The 27,803-nt window shown below is 61.6% G+C and overlaps 1 protein-coding gene across 1 annotated transcript; it reads left to right on the top strand.

Moving 5' to 3' along the window:
• The first annotated feature begins 8,190 nt into the window (after positions 1-8,190).
• Positions 8,191-25,116, top strand: INAVA (innate immunity activator). Its single transcript, XM_060011339.1, has 10 exons — positions 8,191-8,288; positions 10,864-11,012; positions 11,950-12,074; positions 12,462-12,578; positions 13,148-13,364; positions 18,159-18,209; positions 19,018-19,228; positions 19,405-19,563; positions 21,368-21,968; positions 23,432-25,116. The coding sequence occupies exons 2-10, from the start codon at positions 10,958-10,960 to the stop codon at positions 23,522-23,524; spliced, it is 1,629 nt and encodes a 542-aa protein (XP_059867322.1). The 5' UTR covers positions 8,191-8,288; positions 10,864-10,957; the 3' UTR covers positions 23,525-25,116.
• Positions 25,117-27,803: the final 2,687 nt, after the last annotated feature.

Below are 27,803 nucleotides of genomic sequence, written 5' to 3' on the forward strand. Positions count from 1 at the left end.
GAAACAGACGCCTTTTTCTTATGACCACGTTTGCAGCGATGGCCCCTTGAGACAGAGCCTGAGTGTTTGAACTTTGCCTCCAGGAAGCCCTCCACAGTTGCCCCACCCCTGCCACACACACCAAGGCCGGGTAAGAGCTGTGGTGACCAGCACTCGGCCCTGACACGCTTCCTCCCTTCACCGTGTCTGCCCGGTCCCTTTGCGTGTCTGCAGTTTTTCGGCCACAGGTTAGGGCTATGGAATCAGAAAGGTCTACCTCGCAAAAGCACATCAGTCCCTTACTGGCTGTGTGCTTTTAACACAGCTTGAGCTCCTCGGGGCCTCAGTTTCCTTACCTGTAAATGAAGGGAACAGCGTTGCTGCAAATCTCAACCTACAAGCGCAGGCTTGCAAGACACATATGTTACTTAATTTATTTTAAATCAGTTTGATTCTGTCCTGGGCCTGCTGGGATGGCAAAAAATTGCATTTTCTCATGCAGTATCCTTTAAGGCTTAAAGGAGGCCAGAAGGCAGGGGGAAGGCAGCCATCCTAGTGGCTCTGGCCCCCGGGGGGTCTCTTGTCGCCAGGGCTCCTGCTCCCTGGACGCGTGCAGTGGAAGAATCTGCCGAGGCCAGAAATCTGGGGCCCCGCATCCCGACCCCCATCTCTACTGAGGTCTCATCACCTCCCGAGGCACCTCAGGGTCCTCGCTGCACAGGGCGTCTTCTTTCCCGTTCCCAGTCTATCTCCCCTCTGTGTCCGGGCCCTCAAAGCCACATCCCTACCCTTGCACCTCGGGCCCCCTGGCATTGTCTCAGTGGGCCCAGAGCTGAGGCCTTCAGGAAGCCACTGCCTCCCAGCAAGAGAAAAGGCAGGGGTGACTGGGAGGGGGAGGGGCTACCAATCAACATTTCAACAAATTATTCCATCGCGTGAGTAATAATAATAATGCTTACCTTTGGAGGTGCTTTACGACCTGTCCACCCCTTAAGTGCTCCCAGAATTTCCTCCCCCCGCCCCCATCCTTTCTCGTCCTGCACACCCTTCCCGGGTGATCTCACCCGGTCCCGGAGCTGCAGCTCTGCTGCGGCTCCCAAGCCCTCCCTGCAGCCTGGCTGCTCTCAGGACATTATCACCCGTGTCCTAAAATGAACACACGTTACCCTGAACTCAAGCAGACACGGGAACCCCCGGCTCGTCCCTTTCCTCTCTGCCAAGCCTTTAGTCAGTCACTTACAGAGTCAGACTAGGTCCCAAATAGCTCTTGACTCCCCCCGTCCCCCCAGTTCCACAGCGAGAATTCACCCCTTGTCTGAATGCCATCTCTCCACGGTTCCCCTGTTTTGCAACTCTCCCCGCACCAATTACTCACACACCAAAGTGACGGGAACGTGAGTCTGCCCAGCTTGTCCTCGGGCGGACTGTCTTCTGTAGTGTGATGGTTAAGTTTATGTGTCAACTTGGCTAGGCCACGGTACCCAGCTGTTTGGTCAAACATTATTCCAGATGTTTCTGCGAAAGTATTTTTTTTTTAGATGAGATTAACATTGAAATAAACAGTAGACTCTGAGTGAAGCAGATGACCTGCCATAATGTCGGTGGGCCGCATCCACTCAGGTGAAGGCCTGAATAGCAAAAAGACTGACTTTAATAAAGAGGGAGTTTGGCAAGCAGACGGCCTCTGGGCTCGGACTGCAACTCCCCCCAGTCTCCAGACTGCCAGCCCCACCCTGCAGGTTGTGGACCTGTCAGCCTTTGGAATAGGAATGGCGTGGACCAATTCCTCTCTCTTTGTGTGTACACACACACACACACACACACACACACACACACACACACACACGGGGGATCCCCTATTGGTTCTGTTTCCTGGGAGCTCTTCCTCAATTTCAAGATAAAAATCTGAAATCCTTAGTCAGCCCACATGACTCTTCAGCCAACTTAGCTCACCTAGCGCCTCAGTACAAATTGGAAAAAGCCACCGCCTCTGGGGAGATGCGGCTCTGGCCAAGGCCCACGGCTTGGTGGGTGGAGCCTGGGTGAGCGTTCCCTCTTAGTTTGGTGCACAACCTGGACAACCGCACGGGGCGGCCTTGCTTCCTGCCGGCCCACTGCCTGCGGCTCCAGTCTTCTAGTCCCTTCCCCCTCCTGGCCCCACACCCCAAGTGCCCTCTGCGCCTAGACCCTCCTGAGCTCCGTTGCCATTTTGCTTCTGCGCATCCCATCGCTGCTGCCGTGGGCTCCTCCTCGCGCCCCGACCCCCAGTTTCCCTGGCATGGCCTCCTCGGGCAGGCTGTGCCGTCCTCCGCTCGGTCAGCCCCGCCGCCCCCCCGCCTAGGTGCTGCCGGCCTTCTTTCTCTGACCCTCTTGCCAAGGGATTGCTCGGCTAGCTTGGGGATCCCCGAAGCCCTTTAACTTTGATCCGCCGGGACGGGCACTAGTAGGTGCTCAGCGTGTTCCCTGAATCAGTGGGTGAGTGAATGAATGACGGGCGGGGCGCCGGCTCGCGGTACGCTGCAGGAGGCGACCCCTCGGAGCGCGCACCTCCCTCTCCCGGCGGGGCCGCCAGCGGCGGGAGGGGGCCCGGCCGGGGCCGCAGGGGGGCCGGGGGGCGGCGGGGCCGCGGCAATGGGGGACCGGGGGGCGGGGAGCGCCCTTGGGGGTGGGCGCGGCACCCCCTCGGCTCAGCCCGGGTCTCCAGGCGCGGAAGCCGCCGGGCCGGCCGGAGCGCGCGGAGGGAAGGCGGCCCGGGTCCGGGAGGAGCCTCCCCCGCCGGGCCGCGGGAACTGGCTGCGCGGGGGGGTCCCGCCGCGCGCGCCTCCGGAAGCGGGAAGAGGGGGCCGGCCTCGCCCCGCGCCCGGGTCCCCGCGGGACGCCCACCCCCGCGGGCACCTCCCCGCCCCGACGCGCGGCCCCGCCCCGGCTCCCGGATCGGACTCCCGGGTCCCTTCCTGCGTCTTTCCCCTCTTTCCTCTGGGCCTTGGTACGCCCCAGGGGACAGATGTCTTGGGATCTTTAACATTTGGGATGCTGCAAATGCCGAAGTTAAATGAAATACCTCCGGGGAGGGGAGGCCGGGAGGAGTCGCAGGGGGAGGAGAGCTGGCCTGGACGAGCAGGTCCCGAGGCTGCGAGGCGCGCGCGGGGGGCGCGGGGGCAGGCGGGCGGCGAGGGATCTCCATGGGACAGGTAAGGGGGAGCGCCGGGGCGCGACGCGGGAGCCGGGGGGATCGAGCCCCTAACCCACAGTCTTCCGCCTTAGAGGAGGGGGCCCTGCGGGGAATGGGGGGAATTTGCCGGGGGGTGGGAATTCCGAGTTCCTACCGAAAATGCATGTTTCCGTCTCCTCGACCTTTCTCCTCCGACCTTCCCCACGCCTGTGGATCCCCTGGCAGGTTCCGGGAAGGCAGACAAAAGGAGCCGAGTCTCGGGCCGCCTGGACGCGGAGGGCGCGGTGGGGGAGGGGAGCAGGGTGGACCGGACAAAGGGGCTTTTTGAGGAGAGCCTAGAGGTCTGATTCCAGGGCGCATTCCAGGCCGTCGTGGAGTCCCCTGTCTCAGCCCGCTCCACCATCGCTCGCTGGAGGCGAGCACCTTTCCCACTGGGAAGGGAGGAGAGGGGAAAGAAAACAGTTTGAGGAACCATCTCCCGCCCCCCTCGCCTGGAGGGTCCCGGGATATTTCCCTCCTTTCTCTTTTCACTGTTTTGGCTCGAGCAGCCGACCATTGGCTCCTTAATTGTTTAAGTGAAATTGTAGGAGCGCCTGAGACTCTTCTTTGCTGGGTGCTGGTTGGGGGCGTCAGGTCGGGCCCTTGCTCTGACTTCCGATCTCATGTATCACAGGAAACTTAAAGGAGGAACTTAAAAAAAATAATGGAGAGTGGATGGATGCAGGAGGTGCAAGAGTTTTCTGATTCAGGACTTTTCCTTAGGAGATGAAAACCCTAAAGAGATGCAATTTTTTCCCTTCTTTCAAAGATCAGATTCCAAGTGTGTGGGGAAACCCCATTCCTCACCAATGATGCTGTGGGGTTGGGGTTCGGGGCACTGGCTGGGAGCAGGGCGCTGAACCCCACGTTCTCAGCAGGCCTCTGGAATGCCCACTCTGGATACTTTGAATTGAAGGGCATGGCAGCCAGGGAGATCCATGGCCTTGGGGGTCGGGAGAGTTGGTTGGCTTGTCCCACTCCAAGCCTCAGATCCTGCTGGGCTGGGAAATGCTGCGTGTGAATTTGAGGGAGCAAGGGGCCTTGGAGGATTCCAGAGGATCAACGCGGAGACTGGTCGGTCCTCTGTCCTTCTCTCCCTGAGCTCAGAGATGGGGGTGGTTACCTGAGGGCGGGATTCTTAACTGGGTCCGTGGGCACCCAAGCATCTGTGGATAGCATTCAGAGGGTCGTGTACTCGGATGGGAAGGGTTTATTTTTCACTAACCTTTACTGAAATTTAGCATTGCCTTGTAACCCTTGGTAGTATCTGTGATTTGCCATTAATAGACACCACAGAGGGTTTCATATCACGGTGCAGTTGTGATCGCTGTCTTGAAACCTGGTTTACCGTCGGTCATGAAACATCGTTTACCATCGTCATTGCTACGGAACTGCCCACTACTAGATCCTGTTTGATGTTAATAAAGAAACATATATAGATTACTATGTTTCACTGTTTTTAGAACTGTATTTAATATAATCCATTATCTTAGTGATTCTCTTCATCTTAGTTTATGCATTAAAAAATATGCTGTGAGTTGATTCTAGAAACTTCCATCACTCCCTCCCCCCCCCCCCCGGAGCTGGGGGATGGGCAAGGTGGAGGCTGGGTGGAGGCAGCTTCAGGGTCAACTCCTCTGTTTGTTGTGGGAAGACTGTGACAAACCTGTGGGGGGGAAGGGAAGGGCTGCGGGCTCTTTGGGAGACCCAGAGTAGGCCCCCCAGCACAGGGGGGCTGTCCCCTGTTGGGGCCCCTCAGCCTAGGTAAAGAAGGCGGTGGTCAGCCTGGAGGGCTCAGGGCTCACATTGTTTGGACAGAGGGTGTGCACAGGAATGTGAGGGGAGATGGGTGTGTGTGCAGGGGGAGTGGGGAGACTGCCTGTGTTGGTGACACAGCTCCACAGAAGGTGGTTGGGGGGGTGACTTCCTCTGTCATCCCTGCCCTGGGAGCTGGGACAGGGGCTGGGGAGGTGTTCTTTGGGGCTGGAGAGGTGGTCTTGAAGCTCGGGATGTGGTCTAGGGGCTGGGGATTAGGTCTTTGGGGCTGGGGTGGTGTTCTTTGGGGCTGGGACATGTTCTTTGGGGCTGGAGAGGTGGTCTTGGGGCTCGGGATGTGGTCTAGGGGCTGGGGAGTTGGTCTTTGGAGCTGGGGTGTGGTCTTCTGGCTGGGGACATGGTCTTGGGGCTGGCTAGGTGGACTTTGGGGTGGGGAGGTGGTCTAGGGGCTGGAGAGGTGGTCTAGGGGCTGGGGAGGTGGCCTAGAGTCTGGGGAGGTGGTCTTTGGGGCTGGGGAGGTGGTCTTGGGGATGGGGAGGTGGTCTAGGTGTGGGGAGTTGGTGTAGGGGCTCGGGAGGTTGTCTTCGAGCTGGGGATTTGTCTAGGGGCTGGGGAGGTGGTCTGCGGGCTGGGAGGTAGTCTTGTGGCTGGGGAAATGGTCTAGGGGCTGGGGCAGTGGTCCTGGGGCTGGGGAGGTGGTCTTTGGGACTGGTGAGGTGGTATTCTGGCTGGGGAGGTGGTCTTCTGGTTGGAGAGGTGGTCTTGGGGCTGGGGAAGTGGTCTAGGGGCTGGGGAGGTGGACTAGTGGCTGGGGAGGTGGTCTAGTGGCTGGGGAGGTGGTCTAGGGGCTGGGGAGGTGGTCTAGGCACTGAGGAGGTGGTCTTTGGGGCTGGGGAGGTGGTCTAGGGGCTGGGGAGGTGGGCTAGGGGCTGGGGAGTTGCTCTTAGGGCTGGCGTGGTGGTCTAGTGGCTGGGGAGGTGGTCTAGGGGCTGGGGAGTTGGTCTTTGGGGCTGGGGTGGTGGTGTTCCGGCTGGGGGCGGGGTCTTGGGGCTGGCTAGGTGGTTTTTGAGGCTCGGGAGGTGGTCTAGGGGCTGGGGAGTTGGTCTTTGGGGCTGGAGAAGTGGTCCTGGGGCTGAGGGGTGGTCTTTGGGGCTGGGGAGGTGGTCTAGGCACTGAGGAGGTGGTCTTTGGGGCTGGGGAGGTGGACTAGGGGCTGGGGAGGTGGACTAGGGGCTGGGGAGGTGGTCGTTGGGGCTGGGGAGGTGGTCTTTGGGGCAGGGGAGGTGGACTAAGGGCTATGTGGTCTTGGGGCTTGGGAGGTGGTCTAGGGGGTGGGGAGGTAGTCGTTGGGGCTGGGGAGGTGGTCTAGAGGCTGGGGAGGTGACCTTTGGGGCTGGGGAGGTGGACTAGGGGCTGGGAAGGTGGTCTTTGGGGCTGGGGAGGTGGTCTTGGGGCTGGGGAGGTGGTCTAGGCGCTGGGGAGGTGGTCTTGGGGCTCGGCATGTGGTCTAGGGGCTGGGGAGGTGGTATTTAGGGCTGGGGAAGTGGTCTTTGGGGCTGGGGAGGTGGTCTCGGGGCTGGGGAGGTGGTCGTTGGGTCTGGGGAGGTGGTCTTTGGGGCTGGGGAGGTGGTCTTGGGGATGGGGAGGTGGTCTAGGTGTGGGGAGTTGGTGTAGGGGCTCGGGAGGTTGTCTTCGAGCTGGGGATTTGTCTAGGGGCTGGGGAGGTGGTCTGCGGGCTGGGAGGTAGTCTTGTGGCTGGGGAAATGGTCTAGAGGCTGGGGCAGTGGTCCTGGGGCTGGGGAGGTGGTCTTTGGGACTGGTGAGGTGGTATTCTGGCTGGGGAGGTGGTCTTCTGGTTGGAGAGGTGGTCTTGGGGCTGGGGAAGTGGTCTAGGGGCTGGGGAGGTGGACTAGTGGCTGGGGAGGTGGTCTAGTGGCTGGGGAGGTGGTCTAGAGGCTGGGGAGGTGACCTTTGGGGCTGGGGTTGTGGTCTTTGGGGCTTGGGAGGTGGTCTTTGGGGCTGGGGAGGTGGTCTAGGCACTGGGGAGGTGGTCTTGGGGCTTGGCATGTGGTCTAGGGACTGGAGAGGTGGTCTAGGGGCTGGGGAGGTGGTCTTGGGGCTGGGGAGGAGGTCTTTGGGGCTGGGGAGGTGGTCTTGGGGCTGGGGAGGAGGTCTTTGGGGCTGGGGAGGTGGTCTTGGGGCTGGGGATGTGGTCTAGCGTCTGGCGAGGTCGTCTTGGTGTTGGGGGAGTGGAGCTATTGGAGACTCGTGAGTGCTGGGATCCCAAGGTGAGGGGCGTGGTGAGAAAAGCAGGTGGCGTTAAGCCTTGAGGGGTCTCCTTCGTGTGCAGCGCTGTCTGTCTTCTTGCCTCCTGTGATGGGTCACAGTGTCTTTGGCCCTTGCTTCCACCAATGAAATAGAGTGAATTCCAAACTGTTGGTTTTCCTTGAAGGTCAGTGGCGTGGAGACCCAGAGGCTCATTTCTTGTAGGGAACAAGTTCCATTTTGGTCTCTGGCCCCTGGTGGTTGGGGACTGAGCTTAGACCCCGGGGTCCCAGTGGCCCTCCTGTGGACTAGGGAGAGGACTGGGGTCCAGGTCAATGCGCCATGGGCCCTGTGGAGGGATGGTTGTAAAGATAAACAGGGAGGTGGCGGCCATGATGATTCTGGAGGGAAATGTCTGTGATCAGAACAGCCTGGCCTGCTGTGGGACCCCAGAGCCGCCCCGCGTGGAGTTCCGGGGTCACGGCCCGGCCCGGAGTTTCTAATCTCATCTGGCCTTGGCCCCGCTTCAGGGTCTGGGGAGCAGGGACCCTCCTTGTCAGCATGTAGTTTTCTCGCCGGTGGTCCCCACGCGCTGGGGTCTTCGCCTGCTCTGGGCGCTGCGCGGAGCCGGAATCTGGGGGGGGCGGGCGGCTCAGCACAGGGCAGGGGGGCCCTTGAGGCCGCGAAGGCCTGATCCCTGCTGCCTTCTTCTGGGGTTCCTCCGTGGGGAGCCCCTTTCTCCCGCCTGTGCGGCCCCCGGAAGTGCAGAGGCCCGGGCTGCCTGTGGGGCAGGCTTTGCTCTGGGAAGGGCTTGCTCACCGCTCCTCCCTCTGACTCAGGTTGGAACAAGTAACCTGGCTCCCCTGGCCGGGCAGCCTGGGAGGGACACAGGCGGGACCAGGGGAGGGACAGCCACCGGCCATCGGCGTGGGGAGCGGAAGTGGGCCAGAGAGCACGGGGCGGCCTGGGACACCCTGAGGAGACATGCCAGGCCCCTCGGTCCCCTGACTTGGGACCAGGGGGCATTTCCCGGACTCCTGGACTGAGCTGGAAGCAGGTGAGGGTGGGGCAGCTGGAGCGGGTCTTTGGGGCGAGGGCAAGCCGGCCTAGGGGTGGGGGGCCCAGCAGTGGCCGTCAGCCACAGGGCACAGGGGTGATGGGGGTGCTGGTGGGCTCGGATGAGGACCCAGCACTGTAGTTCCCAGGCCTGTTTCCACGGGAGCGGGGAAGGCTGGGACGAGAGAGTCCCAGGGCCTCCCTTTGGGGCCACATTTGTGACGGGAGAGGGTCCCAGTGGCTCAGCCCGAGGGCAAGTGCACGGCGCTCCCCTTCCTCCCCTTTTGTCCTCCTCTGCCTTTTCCTGGGGGTTTGCGTTCGTTTGCTTGTTCTCCGTTCTTACGGATAGGGCTTGCCACCTGGGGCTGCGGGTCTGGAGGGCAGGGAGGGTTCCCATGCGGAGAAGCGGGGATATTCCCAGAACTGCCTGTATCTGAAAGGCATGCCTTCAACACCCACGGGAGCCTGCAGGCCCTGGGACAGGGTCCCCGAAGCTGGAGGGCCGCCCCCGGGGGGGCAGATGAGCGGGCCGCCACGTGTGGGTCCTTCCTGCTCAACCTGGCGCTATCCAGATTCAGTGTGGGGACTGGCCAGGGCCCCGGGTACCGTCCAGTTGTCACCGTGCCTGTGAGGACGGGAGGCCCAGCCAGGTGAGGTGAGGTGAGCTCCCCTAAGATCACATAGGTGATGGCAGGATCCAGGCTGGAATCTGGGGCTCCCAACGTCCGGTCCGTGCTCTCTGCCCTACTTGGAGCAGGCCTGCCCCCGACCCTGGCCAGAGGGAGGAAGGGGCTGAGGGGGCCGTTCTGCTGGGCCACCCCTCGGTCCCTGCAATTCCTGCTCACTCTGCAACAGGCAACAGCATGAGAAGCAGGGCTGAGTTGTCAGAGCTTCCCAAGGCGACTCCTTAATGGTTAATAATTAATTAGTAAGTGTGAGTAATGGATGGCTTCCCTCCCACATCACCCCCTCCCTCGTCCAAGCAGACGTGCTAGGACGGCCTTCCTTCCTTGCTCTGACAGGGCCCTGCCCCTGGCTGCTGGGGAGGCCCACAGGCTGCCCAGGGCTCTGCAGCGGGCGGCGGGGGAGCTGCCTGCCGTCTGTCCCGCTCCATCTCCAGGAGGGATGAGGGTTTGGGAGGGTGAACCGGGCAGAGCTAACTCACGCCCAGTACCCTGGTCTCGGTTCCCAGAACGTGTGGCCAGGCTCTCTCCTTGGCATCTTCGCAAAGGCCCCATATAAACTTAAAAAAAAAAAAAATCCTCCCCTCCACTCTCTAGACTTCCTTGGAGAACTGAAACTCCAAAGTGCAGGTACCTATTGTTTTCAGGGCGAGGTTTTTAACAGGCCCAAGGTGCTCTGATAGGCTGTGCTGTTTCTGTAGGTCTGTAAAGCTGTCCATGGGCAGAGAGGTGCTCCTGGGGCCTGGCCGTCAGCGGTCCCTCCTCCAGGGGCCTGGCTGCGGGCTCAGCTTGTCTCCCACTGGCTGAGGAGCCCCCTTGCCCAGCAGTGATGCCCTGAGGAGAAGCAGGAGAAGCTCCAGACAGAGACTCCGGAGGACTTCTGCACTGTTGCTCAATGGCTGACTCAGGGAGCAGGTGGCTGGGCTTCCAGGCCGCCTGCCCGGGCCCCGCCCGCGCTCCCCACCCTGGCTCCAGCCAGCCGCCGCCAGGCCCCGGCCAGCTGGGACCCTGAGCAGGGGTGCAGACTTGGCGAGGAGAGAGGGGGCGCCAGCGGGTGCGGCCGGGGTGACTGCTGCCGGCAGACGCACACCTGGAACTCTACCTGAGCTGCACACGTGCGCCCGGCCCGGGCAAGCAGAGTGGCCGTGGTCTCCTTCCCATCTTGGGGCAGCTTCGGCTCTGGTCACCCCTCCAGCCCCGGCAGCACGCGCCCAACACACATGCACGTGCGCGCTGCCTCGCTCCCGGCTGTGGGGTGTGAGGTCCGGGCCCCCTCCCCTTCGAGGGGCCTCCCAGGCATAGCTGGTGGCCCGGGAGTTGGCTCACGGCTCTGGGCACCTGCCCTCGGGTGGACCGCCTGGTGTAGACAGACAGCAGGCAGCCTGGGCTGTGGGCCTCGGGACAGGGCCTGGCTGAGTGCCTGGTGCCCTCACCCACGGGGGCGGCGGGATGGGTCTCGGGCTGAGGACCGTCAGCCGTGCCTCCCTCCTGGCACCGACGTTTCCCCTCCCTCCTCTCCTTCCCTTCCTCCTTGACTTGTCCTCCCACCTTTTTCTTGTTCCCTCCTTTCCATCCTCTCTCTTTGCTCCTGTCCTCATGGGCTTTCTCCCCAGTGTCGTGGTCCCTGTGGCCACCACTGCTGTCACCCCTTGGGCTCGGAGGCCTCTCTGGGAAGGAGGCGGCAGGGGCCCAGGCTGGGCCCAGGGCAGGTGCGCTGGAGAGGCCCACAGAGCCTTCTGTCCGCAGCGCCCCTAGCACTGACACCCCCATCCCAGACTCACTCCCCCGGAAGCATGGGCCTCACGCCACATCTCCCACCCTCACCCACCTGACTCAACAGCTCTGTTTGGAGGCAAGGGGGTTTACGTGTATCATTTTTTGTTCTTTTAAAAGCTGGGGAAACTCCAGGCCACCTGCACATCCTGGCCCAGGCTGGGAAGGGTGTCGGCCCCTCCTCCTCTGTGCCCCCTCCTCCCAGAAGTCCACCATGGAGAGCAAGGATGAGGTCAGCGACACCGACAGCGGCATCATCCTGCAGTCTGGTGAGGGCTTTGGGCGCCCCCGACCCCACCAACTCCTCGAGTCCCAGGCTCCAGGCCCGGCCAGGCTGAGGGGCCCAAGGCGGGGGCGGCGGGGAGGCCACTGTGCGGGGAAGGGGGGTGCAGACCCTGGAAGGGCTGAGAGTTTTCCTCCCTGGGTGGGAGTGGGGGCTCTGGCCTGGAGTGCCAATCCTATCTGAACAGCTACCTGCCGTGTTCAGCTCTGGCCCCATGATTCCTAAGAAGCTGAAAACTCTTATCTGGTTCGCGGGAAGGGGCCGTGGCTCAGGCTGGCCACAGCCGATGGGCCCAGTCGGGTCTGGTTTGGACAGAGAGAGAAGATGCGCGTGCAGTGTGTGTGTGTGTGTAAGTGTGTGTGTGTGTGTATGTGTGTGAGAGTGTGTGTATGTGTGTGAGTGTATGTGTGTGCGTGTATGTGTCTATATGTGTGTGTGAGTGTATGAGTGTGTGTGTGTGTGTTTATATGTGTGCATGTGTGTGAGTGTATGTGTGTGTGTGTATGTGGGCATGTGTGTGAGTGTATGTGTGTGTATGTGTGTGTATATGTGTATATGTGTGTGTGTATATGTGTATGCATGTGTATGTGTGTGTGAGAGAGGGGTGGGGGAGCAGACAAGGAAGAAGGCACCTGCCACGGGTGGCGGCTGGGAAGGGAAGGGCGGGAAGGAACGGGCTCTGACCACAGCCTGGCCCTCACCGCACACGGCCGAGGGGCCGCCCGTCCCTCCGAGCCGTAACGGTGCCGTCGGGCCGCCGGGGTACACGCCGCCTTTTGGGTGTGACACGGCCTGCTGTGGCGGCCGGCCCGCAGCCTGGGCAGGCGAGGCCGCCTGAGCGCGCGTGTGCGCCGTCAGCCCCGGGGGCGTCCCGCGGCGCCCGGGACAGGCTCCCCTGAGCGCGCGCCCCTGCCCCGCCGCAGGCCCCGACAGCCCGGTGGCCCCCGCGAAGGAGCTGACGCACGCGGTGCGCAAGCAGCAGAGGGCCCTGGAGGCGCGGCTGGAGGCCTGCCTGGAGGAGCTGAGGAGGATCTGCCTGCGGGAAGCGGTGAGGCTGGGCCCCGCCGCGCACAAGCGCGGGCTTAACCCCGGGGGCTGGAGCCGCATGCGGGGCTGTCGGTGCCGAGGAGTGGGAGGCCCGGCCCTGAGAAGGTTCTGGGGGTCCGACGGGGCACCGGATGGCACAGCGAGGGGACAGCTCTCCCCGCAGCGCCCAGGCATATGGCCGGGCAGAGGAGGGGCTGCAGGGACCATAGCCAGGCCAGGGCAGATCCCCGGACGAGGGACAGCCCTGGATGCTGGGACGCGCGGAGATGGGCAGAGGCCTCTGGGGAAGGGCGGCACAGGTCACCCAGGGCCCGCCGGACGGGCTGTTCCTGCTCGGCCAAGGGCTGGGCGTGGAGAGCGGCTTGGCACGAACTTGCTTCCCCCGCAGGAGCTGACGGGCATCTTGCCTGCAGAGTACCCCTTCAGAGCGGGGGAGAAGGCCCCCAAGGTCCGCCGCAGGATCGGAGCCGCTTACAAACTGGACGAGTGGGCCTTGCACAGAGAGGTGAGGTGCTGCAGGGTGCCGTCCCTGCTCCCCGAGGCTGGCGGCTGTGGTCCCCAGGCCTTGCTTCCCCTCCGCAGGGGTCTCTGCTCTAGCATCACACAGCTCAGGCCGCTTGGCTCTGCGTGGACGAGGGGCACCCGCCAACGTGTAGCCCACGTGGCCTCAGGGAAGCCGTGCCAGTGCCGGGAGGGCTGGGACCTCAAGGGAGGACGTGGGGTTCAGTCCCCTGAGGGCAGAGGGCCAGCCAAGAGCGCAGCCGGCCCGGAGAGGCAGTGGCCTGTGTGGACGGGTCGCTCTGGCTCCTGGGGCCATCCTCCCCTTTCTCAGCACAGGAGGGGGGCCGTGGGGTGGCTTGGACCCTCGGGTCCCTCCCCGTGGTGTGACGGGTGGCTCGTCTGCCTGGCCCTTTGGGGTGGGAGGGAAGCGTCCACCTCAGTCCCTCCCTGCCTGGCTCGGGGTCAGGCTGCTGGGTGGGTCCTGGGCCAGCTGCTTGGAGGCCTGGGCCCTGGACACCGCCGTCTGCTGGGGGTCTGGGCCATTCCGGTGTCGCTCACTGCGTCCTCCCCCAGGACCCACTGAGCAGCCTGGAGAGGGAGCTGGCCCTGCAGCTGCAGATCGCCGAGGCCGCGCGGCGCCTGTGCCGGGAGGGGAACCTGGGCCGCCAGGCGCGCCGGCAGCGGAAGCACGCGGTGCAGCAGGAAGAGAAGAAGCTGCGGGACCTGCAGCGCTGCCTGGGGGAGTGGCAGCGAGGCAACGGGGCCCCTCCCGCCCCGGCCCCAGGCCCAGGTGAGCAGCGGCCGGTCCCAGACCCATCCGGCCGGTCCCAGACCCATCCGTCCCGTCGTTGGGGGAAACCTGCTTCCCCGGTCCGCCCCACCCCATCCTGACCCGTGGCAACCCCACAAGCCTCAGCCCAGTCATCGCCCTCCCCTGAGACCCTCCCCATTTCCTTAGAAAACAACCCACTCCTCCCTCGGAATCCACGCCCTGCAGGAGGCCTCCCGGACAGGAGGCACCCCCAGGCTGACCTCAGCTTATCTCGAGGGCTTGTCCAGCCCTCCGATCCCAGGCCCACAGGGCAGGTGGTCCCGTGACACGGCCGAGGGCCCACATTCTGTGCATATCTGCTCGCTGCAGTGCTGCAGGGCCCACGGCTGCCGGCGGATGCTCTGGTGGAAGTGCACACCCACCGTCCCTGAAGTACCTAGAACCGCCCAGTCAGGACTGGGGCCCCCGCGCTCTGTTCTCTAGTTACTGTGCCTCTTAGTCTAGTCCCTGAGCCCGGGGTCCAGCGCCCGCTGACTGTGCGGCACCTAGTGAGTCGTCCAGGCCCAGGCGTCAGGGGACATCACACGTCCAGGCCGGTTCCTCTTCCAGCAAGTGGTTCTGGGCCCTCGCGTGTGGCTTTTTCTTTCTCCTGACCCGAGCCCAACCTGTCGGGTCAGTCCTTGGAGGCCTCCCTTCCGTTCCGGCGCCAGGGCATTGGGCTCGCCCTGCCCCAGGCCTCTCCTGGCTCCCAGGCCTCCCGTGCGTGTGAGGGAGCTGGCACAGGGAGTTGGGCCCTGGGCTGAACCGGATCTGGGGCCTCCACCTGGGCTCCCCAGCTCCCACCCCTGCCCCTCAGGTCAGCTTTGTGCCAAGGCCGCCTCCTGCCCCGGCTGGGCACGTGGCCTCTAATTTAGGGTGAGTCCAGACGCCTCCCAGGTCCCCCCCAGCAGCCAGGAGGGGAGGACGAGGGAGGAGATGCCTCCACGCGACAGCTGACCCAGTAACCCCGGGCGGCGGGGAGACCCAGGCAGGACGGCCGACCGGCTCTGGTGGAGAGGGGCCTCCGTCCTCCCTCTTCCTCACAGGGCCCAGGATGCAAGCTCCCCTTGAAAGGCAGCTGCTGACTTGGGCACGGAAGCCCCCGAGGGCTCGTTGCTGTCCTGGTGGCAGGGGCCCGGGGGGCTGTGCCCCGTCTGTGTGTCCCAGCCCCTCCTGTGTCCCGTCTGGCCTCACACCGCCCTGTGGGCTCCTCTGACCACAGGCCTGCGGTGTGGGGTGGTGGACGGTGTAGGGCTGTGGCTCTGCTCCTATCATTGCGACGATGAGGCTGCTTGTTGGGAGTGGGGAGCAGGCCAGGACACGCCTGGGGCTTGGCCAGCCATCCGCGGGAGGGGGCACTTAGTCCAGGGGAAACAGCTGTGGGGAAGGGGCTTGGCCATGCGACTGCTTCCACCCTCCTGATCAGAGAGGCAGCTCTGCTCTCCACCTGCAGCCCTGGCCTGACCAGGCCGAGGTCCTGGGTCTAGTGTCCTGTGTCGACGAGGCCTGAGGTCCTGGATCTAGTGTCCTGTGTTGATGAGGCCTGAGGTCCTGGGTCTAGTGTCCTGTGTCGACGAGGCCTGAGGTCCTGGGTCTAGTGTCCTGTGTTGACGAGGCCTGAGGTCCTGGGTCTAGTGTCCTGAGTCGACGAGGCCTGAGGTCCTGGGTCTAGTGTCCTGTGTCGATGAGGCCTGAGGTCCTGGGTCTAGTGTCCTGTGTTGATGAGGCCTGAGGTCCTGGGTCTAGTGTGCTGTGGTGATGAGGCCCGAGGTCCTGGGTCTAACGTCCTGTGTCGATGAAGCCCGAGGTCCTGGGTCTAACGTCCTGTGTCGATGAGGCCTGAGGTCCTGGGTCTAACGTCCTGTGTCGATGAGGCCTGAGGTCCTGGGTCTAGTGTCCTGTGTCGACGAGGCCTGAGGTCCTGGGTCTAGTGTCCTGTGTTGACGAGGCCTGAGGTCCTGGGTCTAGTGTCCTGAGTCGACGAGGCCTGAGGTCCTGGGTCTAGTGTCCTGTGTCGATGAGGCCTGAGGTCCTGGGTCTAGTGTCCTGTGTTGATGAGGCCTGAGGTCCTGGGTCTAGTGTGCTGTGGTGATGAGGCCCGAGGTCCTGGGTCTAACGTCCTGTGTCGATGAAGCCCGAGGTCCTGGGTCTAACGTCCTGTGTCGATGAGGCCTGAGGTCCTGGGTCTAACGTCCTGTGTCGATGAGGCCTGAGGTCCTGGGTCTAGTGTCCTGTGTTGACGAGGCCTGAGGTCCTGGTTGCAATGTCTTCTCCTGGGAGCCCAGGAGGAGGTGGTTCTAGACAGGTAATTCCTGCTCTTGGCCATCTGCCCAGCTGGGCTCGCCCTGAAAGCAGGAAGTAGAGAGGGATTAATAGTTAACTAGCAATAAAGATGTATGAAAAAATAATTAGTAGCTGAAATGTGTTTTGAATTAAAGAGGAAAAAAAAAAAGCAAACAAACTAACCCAAAAAAAGTTAGAAAAATCCACCCACCCTCTTGGTCTCCGCAGGAAGGTTACTCAGTTTGGAACCTAATTCTACCAGGTGGCAGCCATTAGCTTGTCCCCTGCGGGTGGCGGGAGCGGTCAGCTGCGGGGCGAATCGACCACAGGGAGCCTGATGAGAAAGGCCCCCCAGCACCGAGCTGACGTAACAGGTGCTCAGGACGCTTTTGTTGATTAGCGGTGCCCGTGCTGGCAACGCTGGTAGGAGCTCTTCCATGATGAAACGTTCCAGATCTGTGCTGTCCAATACGGCAGCACTCACTGCATGAGACTGTTGAACACTTGGACTGTGACCCGTGCGGCTGAGAAACTAAAATTTTAATTTAATCTAAAATAGCCCATGCAGCCAGTGGCTGCTGCACGGGACGGTGCAGCTTTGAGGATGCCCAGCGTTTGCATGGCCTCTGCCTGGGGTGTCCGCCTGCCACTGCTGGGCCGAGGGTAGGGCTGTGGGGCAGCGTGGCCAAGACAGCAAGCAGCCCCCATGAACCACCTGATTAAGCCACCGGGGCTGATGGCTGTCTTCCCAGACCATATATTCAAACCCCAAACACGTGACTATACCCAGCCCCCGACCCCGGCATCCCTGGACCGTGACAGTAACAGTCCCACAATTTCTTCAAGTTGACATTTGTGAAACATAAACATCTCGGTTCCCCAGGTTTTTGTTAAAGATCAGAGGCTGGGAACCAGCATTAGGTAAGAGCACGTCTCCCCAGTTGAACCTTAAAGCACGGGCTGCTCCGTGGGCAGCCGCCCCTGCATGTTTACAGACTGCTCTGTGTAAAGGTTCTGTCTCATTTAAATTGAGGAGCAAATGTTGACAAACTTCTGTAAAGGTCCAGGGAGTAAATGTTTTAGGCTCGTGGGCCATGTGGCCTCCGTCATTACTACTCAGCTTGGCCATCGTATCATGAAAGCAGCCAGACGTTACGTAAACAAACCCACAGTCGTGTTTCAATACAACTTTATTTATAAAACCAGCCAGAAAAAAAAAAAATTGTTTTTAAGGGACTTCGCTGGTGGTCCAGCGGTTAAGACTCTGTGCTTCCACTGCAGGGGGCACGGGTCAGGGAACTAAGATCCCGCATGCCTCGCGGTGTGGCCAAAAAAAAAAAAAAAAAAAAAATCCAGTTAACTGGATTTGTCCCACAGGCCTGCCACCAGCCAATCCCTGTTATAGAGGATTTTCAGATGGCTGGAAACGGAATCTACTTTTCTTAGAATTTTCTGGTTAATGACCTCTGCATGAAAGGCCAGCTAACAGGAGAGCCCATAAATGGTGGTGGTGAAGGACCAGACTCTGGTCAGACGGTCTGGGTGTGAATCTGACTCAACCACCTTCCGGCGGTTTGACCTAAGCTATGTTATCAGCTCCTCCAAGCCTCTGTGTCCTGAGCTGCTACGGGGAGATGGTCATCTCACCGTACACGGTTGTTATGAGGCTCACGTGAATTCACGTATATAAGGCGCTTAGAAAAGCCCAAGAGAAATAATTAGCTATTGTCAGTTTGCCCTCACCCGCGTTCTCAAATGTAGTTGAAAATGCTTTGCGAGTTCCCTCCGGGTCATGTTAGGTTAGACCGAGTATCTGAAGTTTCAGTGTTTTAGGGACAATGGTAAATTTGAGTCCTCTGTCTTCCTGGGTCCAGACTGCTGCTGCCCATGCAGAAGGACCGTCCTCCATGTCCTTAGGCGGCTGTCCTGTCACCAGGGAAGGACCTTCCTGACCCAGACGGCCACTCTCACTTGAACTGTGAGAGCCCACGACCCCATAGCTGCAATTCCCACTCTCGCTGGTAATGCAGGGGTTCTCAGATTTGCGGGTGCTTGAGTTGAGCTGTGTTTATGGTATCAGAAGACTATACAACAGTTAGCAAAAATCTCTTTACCCCGGGGGCCTTCCAAAATGACTCTCTGCCTTCCCCTCCACTGCCTGGAAACCCCGCCAGAGGAAGGCCTGGCTTTTTTTTTAATAGATGGGGAAACGGAGGCCCAGAGCGTTGAAATGGCTTATTCGAGGTTACAAAGCTAATGGCAGAGCCAGGATTAAAATGGAGTTTCCTGTCTCCTCACTCCTATTTACTGACTTTTATTTTCTCCTTCCAAGTGATAAATTCACACCTAGCACGGAACTGAACACGTGGTTGGTATCTCCCGATAAGGGATGCTATCAGGAAGGGGGCGGGGCAGCTGCTCAGCACTGCTGATGCCCCAGCTCTGCGGGGGGATTTCTTCACCTCCTCCTCTCTCCTTTGACCTCCCCAGAGCACGGCGCCTCAGATGACTCCCTGTTGGACGGGCTGCTCCGTGAGGAAGGTGAGAGGGCAGTTTAGGGGCTGTTGTGAGCGCTGGGCTCCTCCGCGAGAACTCGGGGCTTGGGCGGCGTTGGCTGTGACTTCTCAGTGAGCTAAAGGAGGCGGGAGCCGGGCTGGGCTCAGCGTCCGTTCCACCTGTGCGCCCTGTGCGTGGGTGAGCGGGGGGATGTGCTGACGCTTTGCCGGTCCAGGTGCTCGGTCATCGTGACCGGGAGGGGAAGGGGAATCCAGCAGAGCCCTGGGCCCCGGGCCTCCCTGCCTTTGCCTGGGACTTAGCCTTTACGTCAATACGCACCCGTCAGAGCCTCAGCCATCGGGCCACGGTCATTGCCCTTTGTGAAAACAGGGTAGCACTGAGGGAGGAAACACAAGTCCGTAGATTGAGAACCCTGGTGACAAACCCTAACGATGCTGAGGGGTCAAGGTGGGCCAAGAGGGTGGTGAGGTCCTGCCCAGGGGAGGGCCCAGGCCAGTAAGGAAACAGCACACGTGGGCACAGCGTGAGAGGAAGAATAGGGAAACAGGAGGTTAGCTGCAGATACGGCATCAGGAATAAAGGTTAGAAAGGGGAGTCATGTGAGCCAAGAGAGTCAATCTGGGGAGGCTTCCTGTAGGAGGCAGGTATAAGATGGAGCTGTAAGGAGTAAGTCTGAAAGGAGAATAAGGTGTTTAGAAGCATCTGGGCCCAGAGCCATGGCCTGGCACTGCCAGACTGGCAGCCACGGGAGGGCGGGCCAGGCACAGGCCACGGAGGTTCTGGTTGGGCTGGTTCCCCCACCACTGCCCTCCTGGGCTTCCTTTACCTGCAGAGGCATCTCAAGTGCCAAAACCTCCCCCAGAGTCCCCAGATGCGCCTTCCCGGCCTCTCCCGCCCCAAACCCTCGAGGGGCTGCAGCCAGCAGGCCTTGACACGGGGGGCCTGGAGCGGGCCCCCATCCAGAACAGCCCCTGGAAGGAGACGAGCCTGGACCACCCCTACGAGAAGCCCAGGAAGTCCTCCGAGCCCGGAAGCGAGTCCAGGTCAGGCGGGGGGAAGGGAGGGCCAGGAGCAGGTGGGATCTGGGGGGGGGCACAGTGCAGGAGACCCCGATCCTGCGTGTGATGGTGGGAGGCATGAGTCCGTCCCTCCACACACCGGAGCCCCTGGATGGAGGCATTCCTGCTGCTGACCTGTCTCCAATCCCTCCAATCTCCAGCAGCCCGGCCAGCACCCCGCAGGATGGGCCCAGCGAGTCTAGTCCTGCCTCCTGCTACGTGGTCCCCGTCCGCAACGTTGCTGGGCAGCGGCAGGGCCGCATCAGTGCCCCGGCCACCCCTGAGATGCAGGGCAGGAGGGGCCAGTCACAGCCCCTGAGGTAAGAGACAGGCCACCCCAGTGATGCAGGGGGTGAGACCCACCATTGAGAATTTACCTTTGGAGGGTGGTGGCTTCCAGGATTATGTGGGACACCCGTGGGTGACACATGGCTTGTGCAGTGGCTTCTCCTTGGGATGTTTTCTTAAGCACCGCTCAATAGAGGCTGCACCCCAACCAGCAAAGCCAAGGGCGAGTCCCTCGTGAAGCAAGGTGTTTTCTTCCAAAGACTCCGGTTTTGTCTCTTTGCACAACCAGATTCCACTTTTCTCCCCGTCTCTGCAGACTCTCCTGCGAGAGCAGGAGTGTACCTTAGAAGATACTTTTGCAGTTGTCTGTGATTGTTTTATTAGTCTCTTGACGATGGACGGGTCACGTTCTCAACGGACGTACAGTTGATTCTCATTACTTGGGTAGTTATGTCCTGTGAAGTGCAAAGCTGACCCGCTGCTCCCGGGGACACACAGGGTTACAGCTTCTGGTCACAACGTGTCTGTCAACTGATCCATACGTAACCTTGTTTTATGGGATTTCTGTTTAAAGACACCTTATCTAATACGTACCATCAACTCATTAACATTGAACTCAGGGCCAACAGCCCTAGATCTCACGCCTGAACGAAGCTCATCTAACATGTTATTTTCTCCGTAAATCACGTCCCAGCTTCCTTGAGCTCAGGACACCAGACGGTCCTGCAGCATCAACTTTGGGGCCATTTTAAACACTGAAATCACCAACAAAACGCACAAAAATACGAAAAGCATGATACTAAATAGACTGTGGGAATCGTATGAGAGCTGAACCCAGAACTCAGAGCCTCGGCTGGGAAAGCCTGCTGGGCCCTGCGTGTGTCCACACGTGACCACAAAAGCGCCGGGAGTGTTGATTTTGAGGCTATAAATCAATTTGAGCAGTCGGTGAATTTGCAAATACAGAACCCATGAATAACGAGAATCCACTCAATGCTCCTTTCCAAGTTCCCTGCTGTTTGGTGCTCGTTTCAGTGACCGAGTTACGACAGGCAGTGTCGGCCACACCGTCCTACAGCCCAGGGCACCCTCAGGACATTGCTGGGTTCTTCCGTCAGGTTAACTTTGCTTCTGGGCAGCGCTGGGCTGGAGGCCAGAAATGCATCTTATAGTTTACATACTGGGGGGCCTTTTTACACACAGGGCCTTTGTGCAGATTAGTGAAAGGCGCCCCGCTGGACGGACAGGCCTGCTCCCGGGGTGCTGGCAGAGGGAGGCTGGATTCCAGCCCCGCTGGCTGTCCGGAGCTAGTGCCCTGGGGAGGGCCACCTGCATGCGGCCACCCTGTCCTAGCCGGCTGGGGCTGCCATATAGAGCAGCGCAACTGGACACAAACCACCGCCTCCAGACTGGGAGGCGGCAAGTCCAGGACGCAGATGCCCCAGGGCGGTTTCTCCTGAGGCCTCTGCCCTTGGCTGTAGAGGGGCCCGCCCTCTCCTCTCTTCACTGGTAGTCCCTCGGGATGGGCCACACACCAGCTTCACGCCTTCACCTCGGACGCTTGATGGTGTCCGCCCGTTCAGATTGTGTGGTTGAAATGCCACTGGACGCCTCGCACCTGAGATGGCTGAGAACAGGAGGCAGCTGTGGGTGGCCTCCGTGACCCAAACCCCAGCGTGCAGTGGAGCAGTGGTGTGGGGTGCAGGAGGGGCGTGTAGGGCGAGCCGGGCCAGGAGGCTGTGGGCACGTGGGGAGGCGTGGCCGAGGCCGCGCACGCGCGATGCCTTCCCCGCCGCCCAGGCAGGGCTGGCTCAAAGCCCCCTCTTCTCTCCATAGGACCGACCCCTTCCGCGCGGGCCCCGACGGCAGGGGTCGCAGCGCCCTCCCGCGCCGCCGCCCCACTTACTACACGGTGACTGCACCCGCTCCCGTGCCGTGCCCCGCCTGCCACTCGTGCTCCGAGGACAGCGGTTCCGACGCCTCCAGCCTGTCGCACCCGACGCCGCCCGGCAGCAGCAGCCCCGACATCTCCTTCCTGCGGCCACTGTCCCCGCCCGCGCCGCCCCGCCCGCGCGTGCCCCGCGGCCCCCGACTCCGGCCTCCCCCCGCCTGCCTGAGGGCCGCGCGCTACCTGGTGCTGGCTGAGGGCCGCCCGCCGCCCGGCCAGTGGGTCGAGTGGGGCCCGGGCCGCGGCGAGGACGCGGCCGCCCCGCGCTGGCAGCGCCCACCGCCCGCCCACGGCCGCGTGGTCCGGACGCCCTCTTTGCGCGACAGCCCCGCGGGCCGCGGGCTCAGCAAGGCGGCCGTGTCCGAGGAGCTCAAGTCGTGGCACGAGCGGGCCCGGCTCCGGAGCTCACGCCCCCACTCGCTGGACCGCCAGGGGGCTTTCCGCGTGCGCAGCCTACCGCCTGGCGCCGAGAGCTTCGCGCGCACACAGGTACGCGCGCGGGTCCGGCCCTCCCAGGTCCCGCGATCCGGCGCTGGGGCGCAGGCGCACAGCCTGCAGTCCGGTGGCCGGGCAGCTTTCAGCTCGGAGGAATAGGCCCCAGAGCATTTCCTCGCGGCTCTGGAAGGCCCGCAGGAAGACTCCCCTGGCGGCCTCCTGAGTTCGCCTGTACGTTTAGCTCTAGAGCGCGTGTCCACGTGCGCCAGTGGAGGTGACCCTCCCAGACACCTAAGACCTTTTTTCCTAATGGCTCCACCGATGATCTACAAAACAGAGAGGCCTCTATTTATAACCGTAAGGCCAATCCCCATCACCCCCCAGTCTCCCGACTTGAGTGCCCAGGACGGAGGGAGAGTCTGGCAGTGTGTATGCAGGGGCCATAACCTGTGACCGCCTGTCAGCCAGCTACTGTGCCCCACTCCCCTCCCGCCACCCAGCTGAGAAGCAGGGTGACTGATGGCTAAGGGCGCAGGCCCCGGTTCAAGTCTCAGCCCTGCCAGCACTGGGCAGGTTTATTAACTCCTCTGGTCCTCCGTCACTCTCTGTAAAATGGGAGTCTTAAAGGACCCATCACAGAGGGGCAGTAAGAACTTGAAATGAGTTAATATGTGGGAAATGATTAGAGCAATGCATAGAAAGTCCTAATACGTGGTGTTATTATCACCTGGGGCCCCCCGAGGTCGGGGACCGAGTTGGTGGGCAGCATATAGGTGGAGCACCCCGACGTGAGGTAGCATGGCCACTCTTGATTTCTGTGCCCAGTTTTTTCTTTCTGGAAGAGGGGGACCGTGCATGAGCTTTTTTTTTCGGCTGCGTGGCATGTGGGATCTTAGTTTCCCGACCAGGGATCGGACCCATGCCCCCTGCACTGGGAGCGCTGAGTCTTAACCACTGGACTGCCAGGGAAGTGCTGAGTGAGCCTTTCTTTATTGCTCCCTGGGAAGGAGGGCTCTGCAGGGGGTGTGCTCCAGAAGCCCCCGACAGGCTGCTGCTTTGAGACCCAAGATTCTGGCCGGGCCCAGCTGCACCTCCCTCCCCCGCCCCCAGTCCTCTGGGCTGCAGCTGGCATCCTGGGCCTGGTAGCACCCTGGCCGCAGTCCCAGGCCGCACCCTCCAGCTGACGTGCCTTTCCATGCCTGCGAGCTTGGACCTGTCCTTGGCCCGGGCCCAGCCCATCCCAACCTGCCAGACGGGGAGGGTGATGAGAAGTGAGCTGGGGGGGATGGGGTGGGGGTGGAGCAAAGGTCAGGGTGCCCGTCACACCCGAAAGAAAGCTGGAGTGGAAATGGACGAGGGCACAGAGAGCCTGCCGCGGAGGCGAGGGCTGAGTGGCTGGGCCGGTGCTGCCACCGGTCAGCGTCCTTAGGGGACAAGGATGGTGTGGCCGGGCTTGCTGTCCTGATGTCTCGACCTGCTTTGCTCACCCACCTCTCCTTTCCCCCTGGCCCGGGCAGGTGCCCACCGTGTGTGTGCTCCGGAGATCGCCTGAGGGGGCCCCCGTGCAAGTGTTTGTACCTGAGAATGGAGAGATCATCAGCCAGGTGTGACCCTGGGCTCCGGACACCGTGGCCGGCAGGCCGAAGAGACTGCTTCCCAGCGGGGCTGGGGCTGCGACCGCCCACCCTTGAAGCCCTCTTCGGCTCTCCTCCCCCATCGCAGGTCGATGACCTGGAGCTGAGACTTTTTTTTTTTTTTTTACCAGTTTTTGTTCAGAAGCTCTGGCCTATGGATTTATACTTGTGGTTTGTCCCCAAGATCCCTGTAATATGACAATGCTTTATTCCCCAGAGACAGGCCTACTGGACTCGAGGCCTTGCCTCTGACTAACAGCACCTGTCTCCGTGTGCAAGACGTGTGGTCGGGGACGCATCCCCAGAGAACAGCCCCTGGCCCTCCCGCCCCACTGCCGCTGGGGGCTGCACCTCCCTCCCCCATTTCCCAGCTCTCAGGCTGTAGGGTGCCCGGGCTGGGGGCGAGTCGTCCCCTCTGTGATGTGCTCTGTGATGCACGCACCGAGCTAGGTTAAAGGTCAGCGTGTTCTGGCGGAGTCTTGTCTTCCTGGGCTCTGCTCTTTTCCTGACCCCGTGACTTCCTTGTAGGGGCCCCTGTCACTGTGTGCGCCCTTGTCCTGAGGCTCCCAGCGTCGACCCGGACCCAGGAGCCTTGGGCTGGAGGCCTCTCCAGATTGGAGCATCCGTAGGCCCTGGCCGGGAGCTGACCACCTTCTCTGGGCCTCTTGAGGGCTTGCAGGCCACCGCCCGCTCCCCCCGCAACCACCCCACTTCCTCTGATGTCTTTTCATCGTCGTCATCCTAAAAACCAGCGCTTTACATGTGCTTCTGGAAGGGCGCCCCCTGTGGCGCGTTCCCAGGGCCGGGGGTGTCATTGCTCCTTCCCGCACTCGGCTGTGCTGCCCTGAGACCGGATTTCCTTGAAGGAGGGCAAGTCCTTGTTTTTACAGACATGGGGACACCCGCCTTGCAGGGTGTTAAGGAATCATCCTAGTGCTGAGACTTGAGGCCCGGAAGCCGGCCGTGCTAAGACCGTCCGTGGTCCCGGGCTCTCATCTTTGGGCCTTTGCTGCCGGGTCAGATCCCCAAATAGGGGTCCTGCTCCCAGGAGAGAGCCACTGAGCTGAGGCTGGGAGGTTTGGACGCACCAAGCGCTGACCTTGCCCACGTGGCATCCTCTGTCTGTAGGACGGGGGCTACACAGACAGCTCGAGGCTCTAAGAACTTTGAGGCCTGACCCCGACGAAGCACAGTTCTCCCGCTGCCTGGGGAGGGCGGCCCGGCCCAGGGGTCGGGAGGAGGGAGGGGCCTGAGGGGAAGCCCGCATCCCTGTGCTCCCGGCCCGCAGCATCCTGGCTCTGGGAGCACCTGCCCCGTCGTGTTGACTTTGGGCGCTGTTCCGTGGCGGTGGGTGTCTGAGCGCGTTGCCCCTGAGCACAGCCTCTGCCCCCTGCCGCCCCAGGTCCTCGCGGAGTGCGCCCTCCACGCCCGCGGGTCCTTCGCGTTGACTTACTGGTCCTGTGTGATGCCTGGTGCGCCTGAGAAGTGGCTGTGTCCTCAGCTGCGGGGCTGGAGCGGTGGGGTTTCCGTGCCAGTTACTCCAATAAAGTCTGTCTTTGTGAGGCGGAGCCGGTGAGGAAGGTTCTTTTGTGCTGAATTCCGTGAGCAGAGGATCTGGCCAGGTCCCTGGGGGGCGGGGGGGTGGGGTGGGGGGGAAGCTCTCTGCGTCCCCGGGCAGGATGGAAGCAGGAGTTGAAGCTCTTTGGTCCCCCTACGCCCGGGGCCCGAGGAGCTGGGCTCTGGGAGTCCCTCCCCGAGAAGGACCTGGGGCCACGGCAGCCCCTGGGGGTTCCGAGACTGTGCTCAGTGATGGGAGGGGCTGAGCCTCCTCAGAGCCGTTCTGGGGGGAGAAACAGCCCCTCTTCTCCAAAGCTGGATGAGGTCGGGGGCGGGGGGGGGGGGGTGGACTGCCCAGGTCACAACGGGGCGGGGAGGGCAGCTCGCATCGGCTACCTCCATGCCTGCCCTGCAGGGGCCGCTCTGGAACCCAGCGCAGCGCCCCCTGGAGCCTCGATGCCCAAGATGGGCGTGCGCCCCAGAGCTGAGGCACCAAGTGTCAGGTGAGGCGTCCCTTCCGCCGGCCCTCGCGGCGGCCCCGGGGCAGGGCGTGAGGCTGGGCAGATGCCCGTGGGTGGGCTGGCCTCACTGTGCCCTCTGCCCTCCCTGGGCTCCAGGGACTGCGGCTTTGGGGGCCGGGGCGCTCCATTCTGGGGTGGGCTCCGAGGGGACACAGCCCAGGGTCTCTGGAAAAGTGTGAGCATCCCAATCTCAGACCTGAACCTCTTCCACCAAACTGAGTCGTGGATCACGGCCCAGATTTTGTGGATTCTGTGTTTTAGACCATTATAAGGAGTGAGGCCCAGGGAAACCATGACCAGAGGCCCCAGGGTGCATGCCGAGGGGGAAGCTCCCCGGCAAAGGGAGCAACCAAGTCCAGCGAGCAGGACGGGGCGGCAGGAGGAGACAGGCCCCTGGAGGGTCCTCTGGGGGCAGGGGCAGTGGGCACCCCGGCTGGGGACCCAGTGTCCAGCGTGGGAGACGCGGCCAGGCAGCACTTCCCTCCTGCTCCCAGGCAGGACCTGGGCAGACATCTGGGGGCTGTTAGCCCCCCAACCGCAGGGCAGAATGGGATTATGAATTGGGCAAGCGGTCGGGGGCTTCAGGATTTCAGCAGCGAGCCTCCCAAGGCAGAGGGATGGGAGGCCACCTCTGAGTCTGAAGCATCCACATGCAGAGAGGTGGGGAGGAAGCAGGGCCCTTCAGAGGGTCCCCACTTCCCAGGGGGAGGGAGCGGGGAGCCGGCAGTGGGACCGGAGGGGGCACCGCTCAGCCAGTTGCCTTTGCTTTTCCGCAGCCGCCCTGGCTGCCGCCCCCAGTGTGCAGATGGACTCACCTCCCAACAAGGTCACCTTTTCACCATTGGCTGACCGCGTCTCTTGGAACCCTAACTTAGCAGGTGAGTCAGCCCAGGAAGGGGCTCTGTCTCAGCTCCCAGCGGCTCAGAGGTGATGGTGCTTGGTTGCCCAACCCTCGCTGGGGACTCACTGATCGGCACGAGTCTGCCCACTCCTGGCCGCCCAGTCGCAGCTCTGGTCTCTGCGTGCCTGTCCCTTTTGAGACCTGCCTCCCTGAGGGGCCTGGAGCTGGATGGGGGCCAGGACATTGTCTGGGGCTCTTGACCGTTCAGGAGAGCCACGGCAAACCTCTAGACCCACCGGTGTGTCAGCAAGTCCCGGATCCCACCCCTGAATTCCCAACTCTTAAATCCAGCTGCCCGGTGACATTTCCACTTTGATGCCTCGTAGGCGTCCCAGCTGCGCTCCCTCCGGACTCTGCTGCCAGCCCTAGACCCGCCCCACCCACTAGTGCAGTCCCTCAGGCTCCACATCTGCGCTTCTGTGTTCTCTCACACCCAGCTCACTGCTCTCCCTTCTTGGTCCTGCCTTCCACAGAGATACAGAGTCTGAGCGCTTTCTCCTACGTGCCCTGGTCTCAGCCCCCATCACCCCTCCCCTGGGTTATTACCGTGCACCCCCTGCCACACTCCACACCGTCCCTCTAGTCTCAACTAGTCTCAACCCAACGGCCAGGGTGATTCTGTTGAACACAGCAGACCACCTGCCACTGTTTTACCGGGAACCTACCCAGGGCTCCATCCCTTACAGAGCAAAAGCCAGAGTCCCTACAGCCATCCTTACAGTGGCCTCGCGAGGCCCTCCTGACCTGAGCCCTGACCGCTCTGCGTTCGTGGCTGGCCACTCTCCCCGCTCCCCCAACTCCAGGCTCCAGGCCTCCGGGCTGTTGCAGGAACATATCAGGCGTGGTCCTGCCCCAGGGCCTTTGCGAGGGCTGCTCTTCTGGCCTAGAAAGTTCTTTCCCCAGGTATCTGTAGGGCTTGCTCCTCACGGCCTCCAGGGCCACTCAGGTTCAGTCAGTGAGATTTTCTCTGACCTCCTGCGTGTACACACACACACAATGTGTATATGCATACAGACAAAAGTGTACGATCAGACGCGGAAGACGCATGTCCCGTGAAGGGACCTGTTGATATGTCCACGCTACGTCCGTAAGCTCTGCCTGAAAGAGCACATTTCACGTAAAAGGTGCTCAATGAAATGTGTGGAGAAGAAAGCACTTATTGATTTCCTACCGCGGGCCGGAGGCCATTCTAAATTTTTTACGTGAACGAATTAATTTAACCGTCATAACAGTGATAGACGCTGTGATTATCATCCCCGAGTTAAAGGAGAATTTA

This window comes from Delphinus delphis, chromosome 1 (assembly GCF_949987515.2).
Source record: "Delphinus delphis chromosome 1, mDelDel1.2, whole genome shotgun sequence".
Lineage (NCBI taxonomy): Eukaryota > Metazoa > Chordata > Mammalia > Artiodactyla > Delphinidae > Delphinus > Delphinus delphis.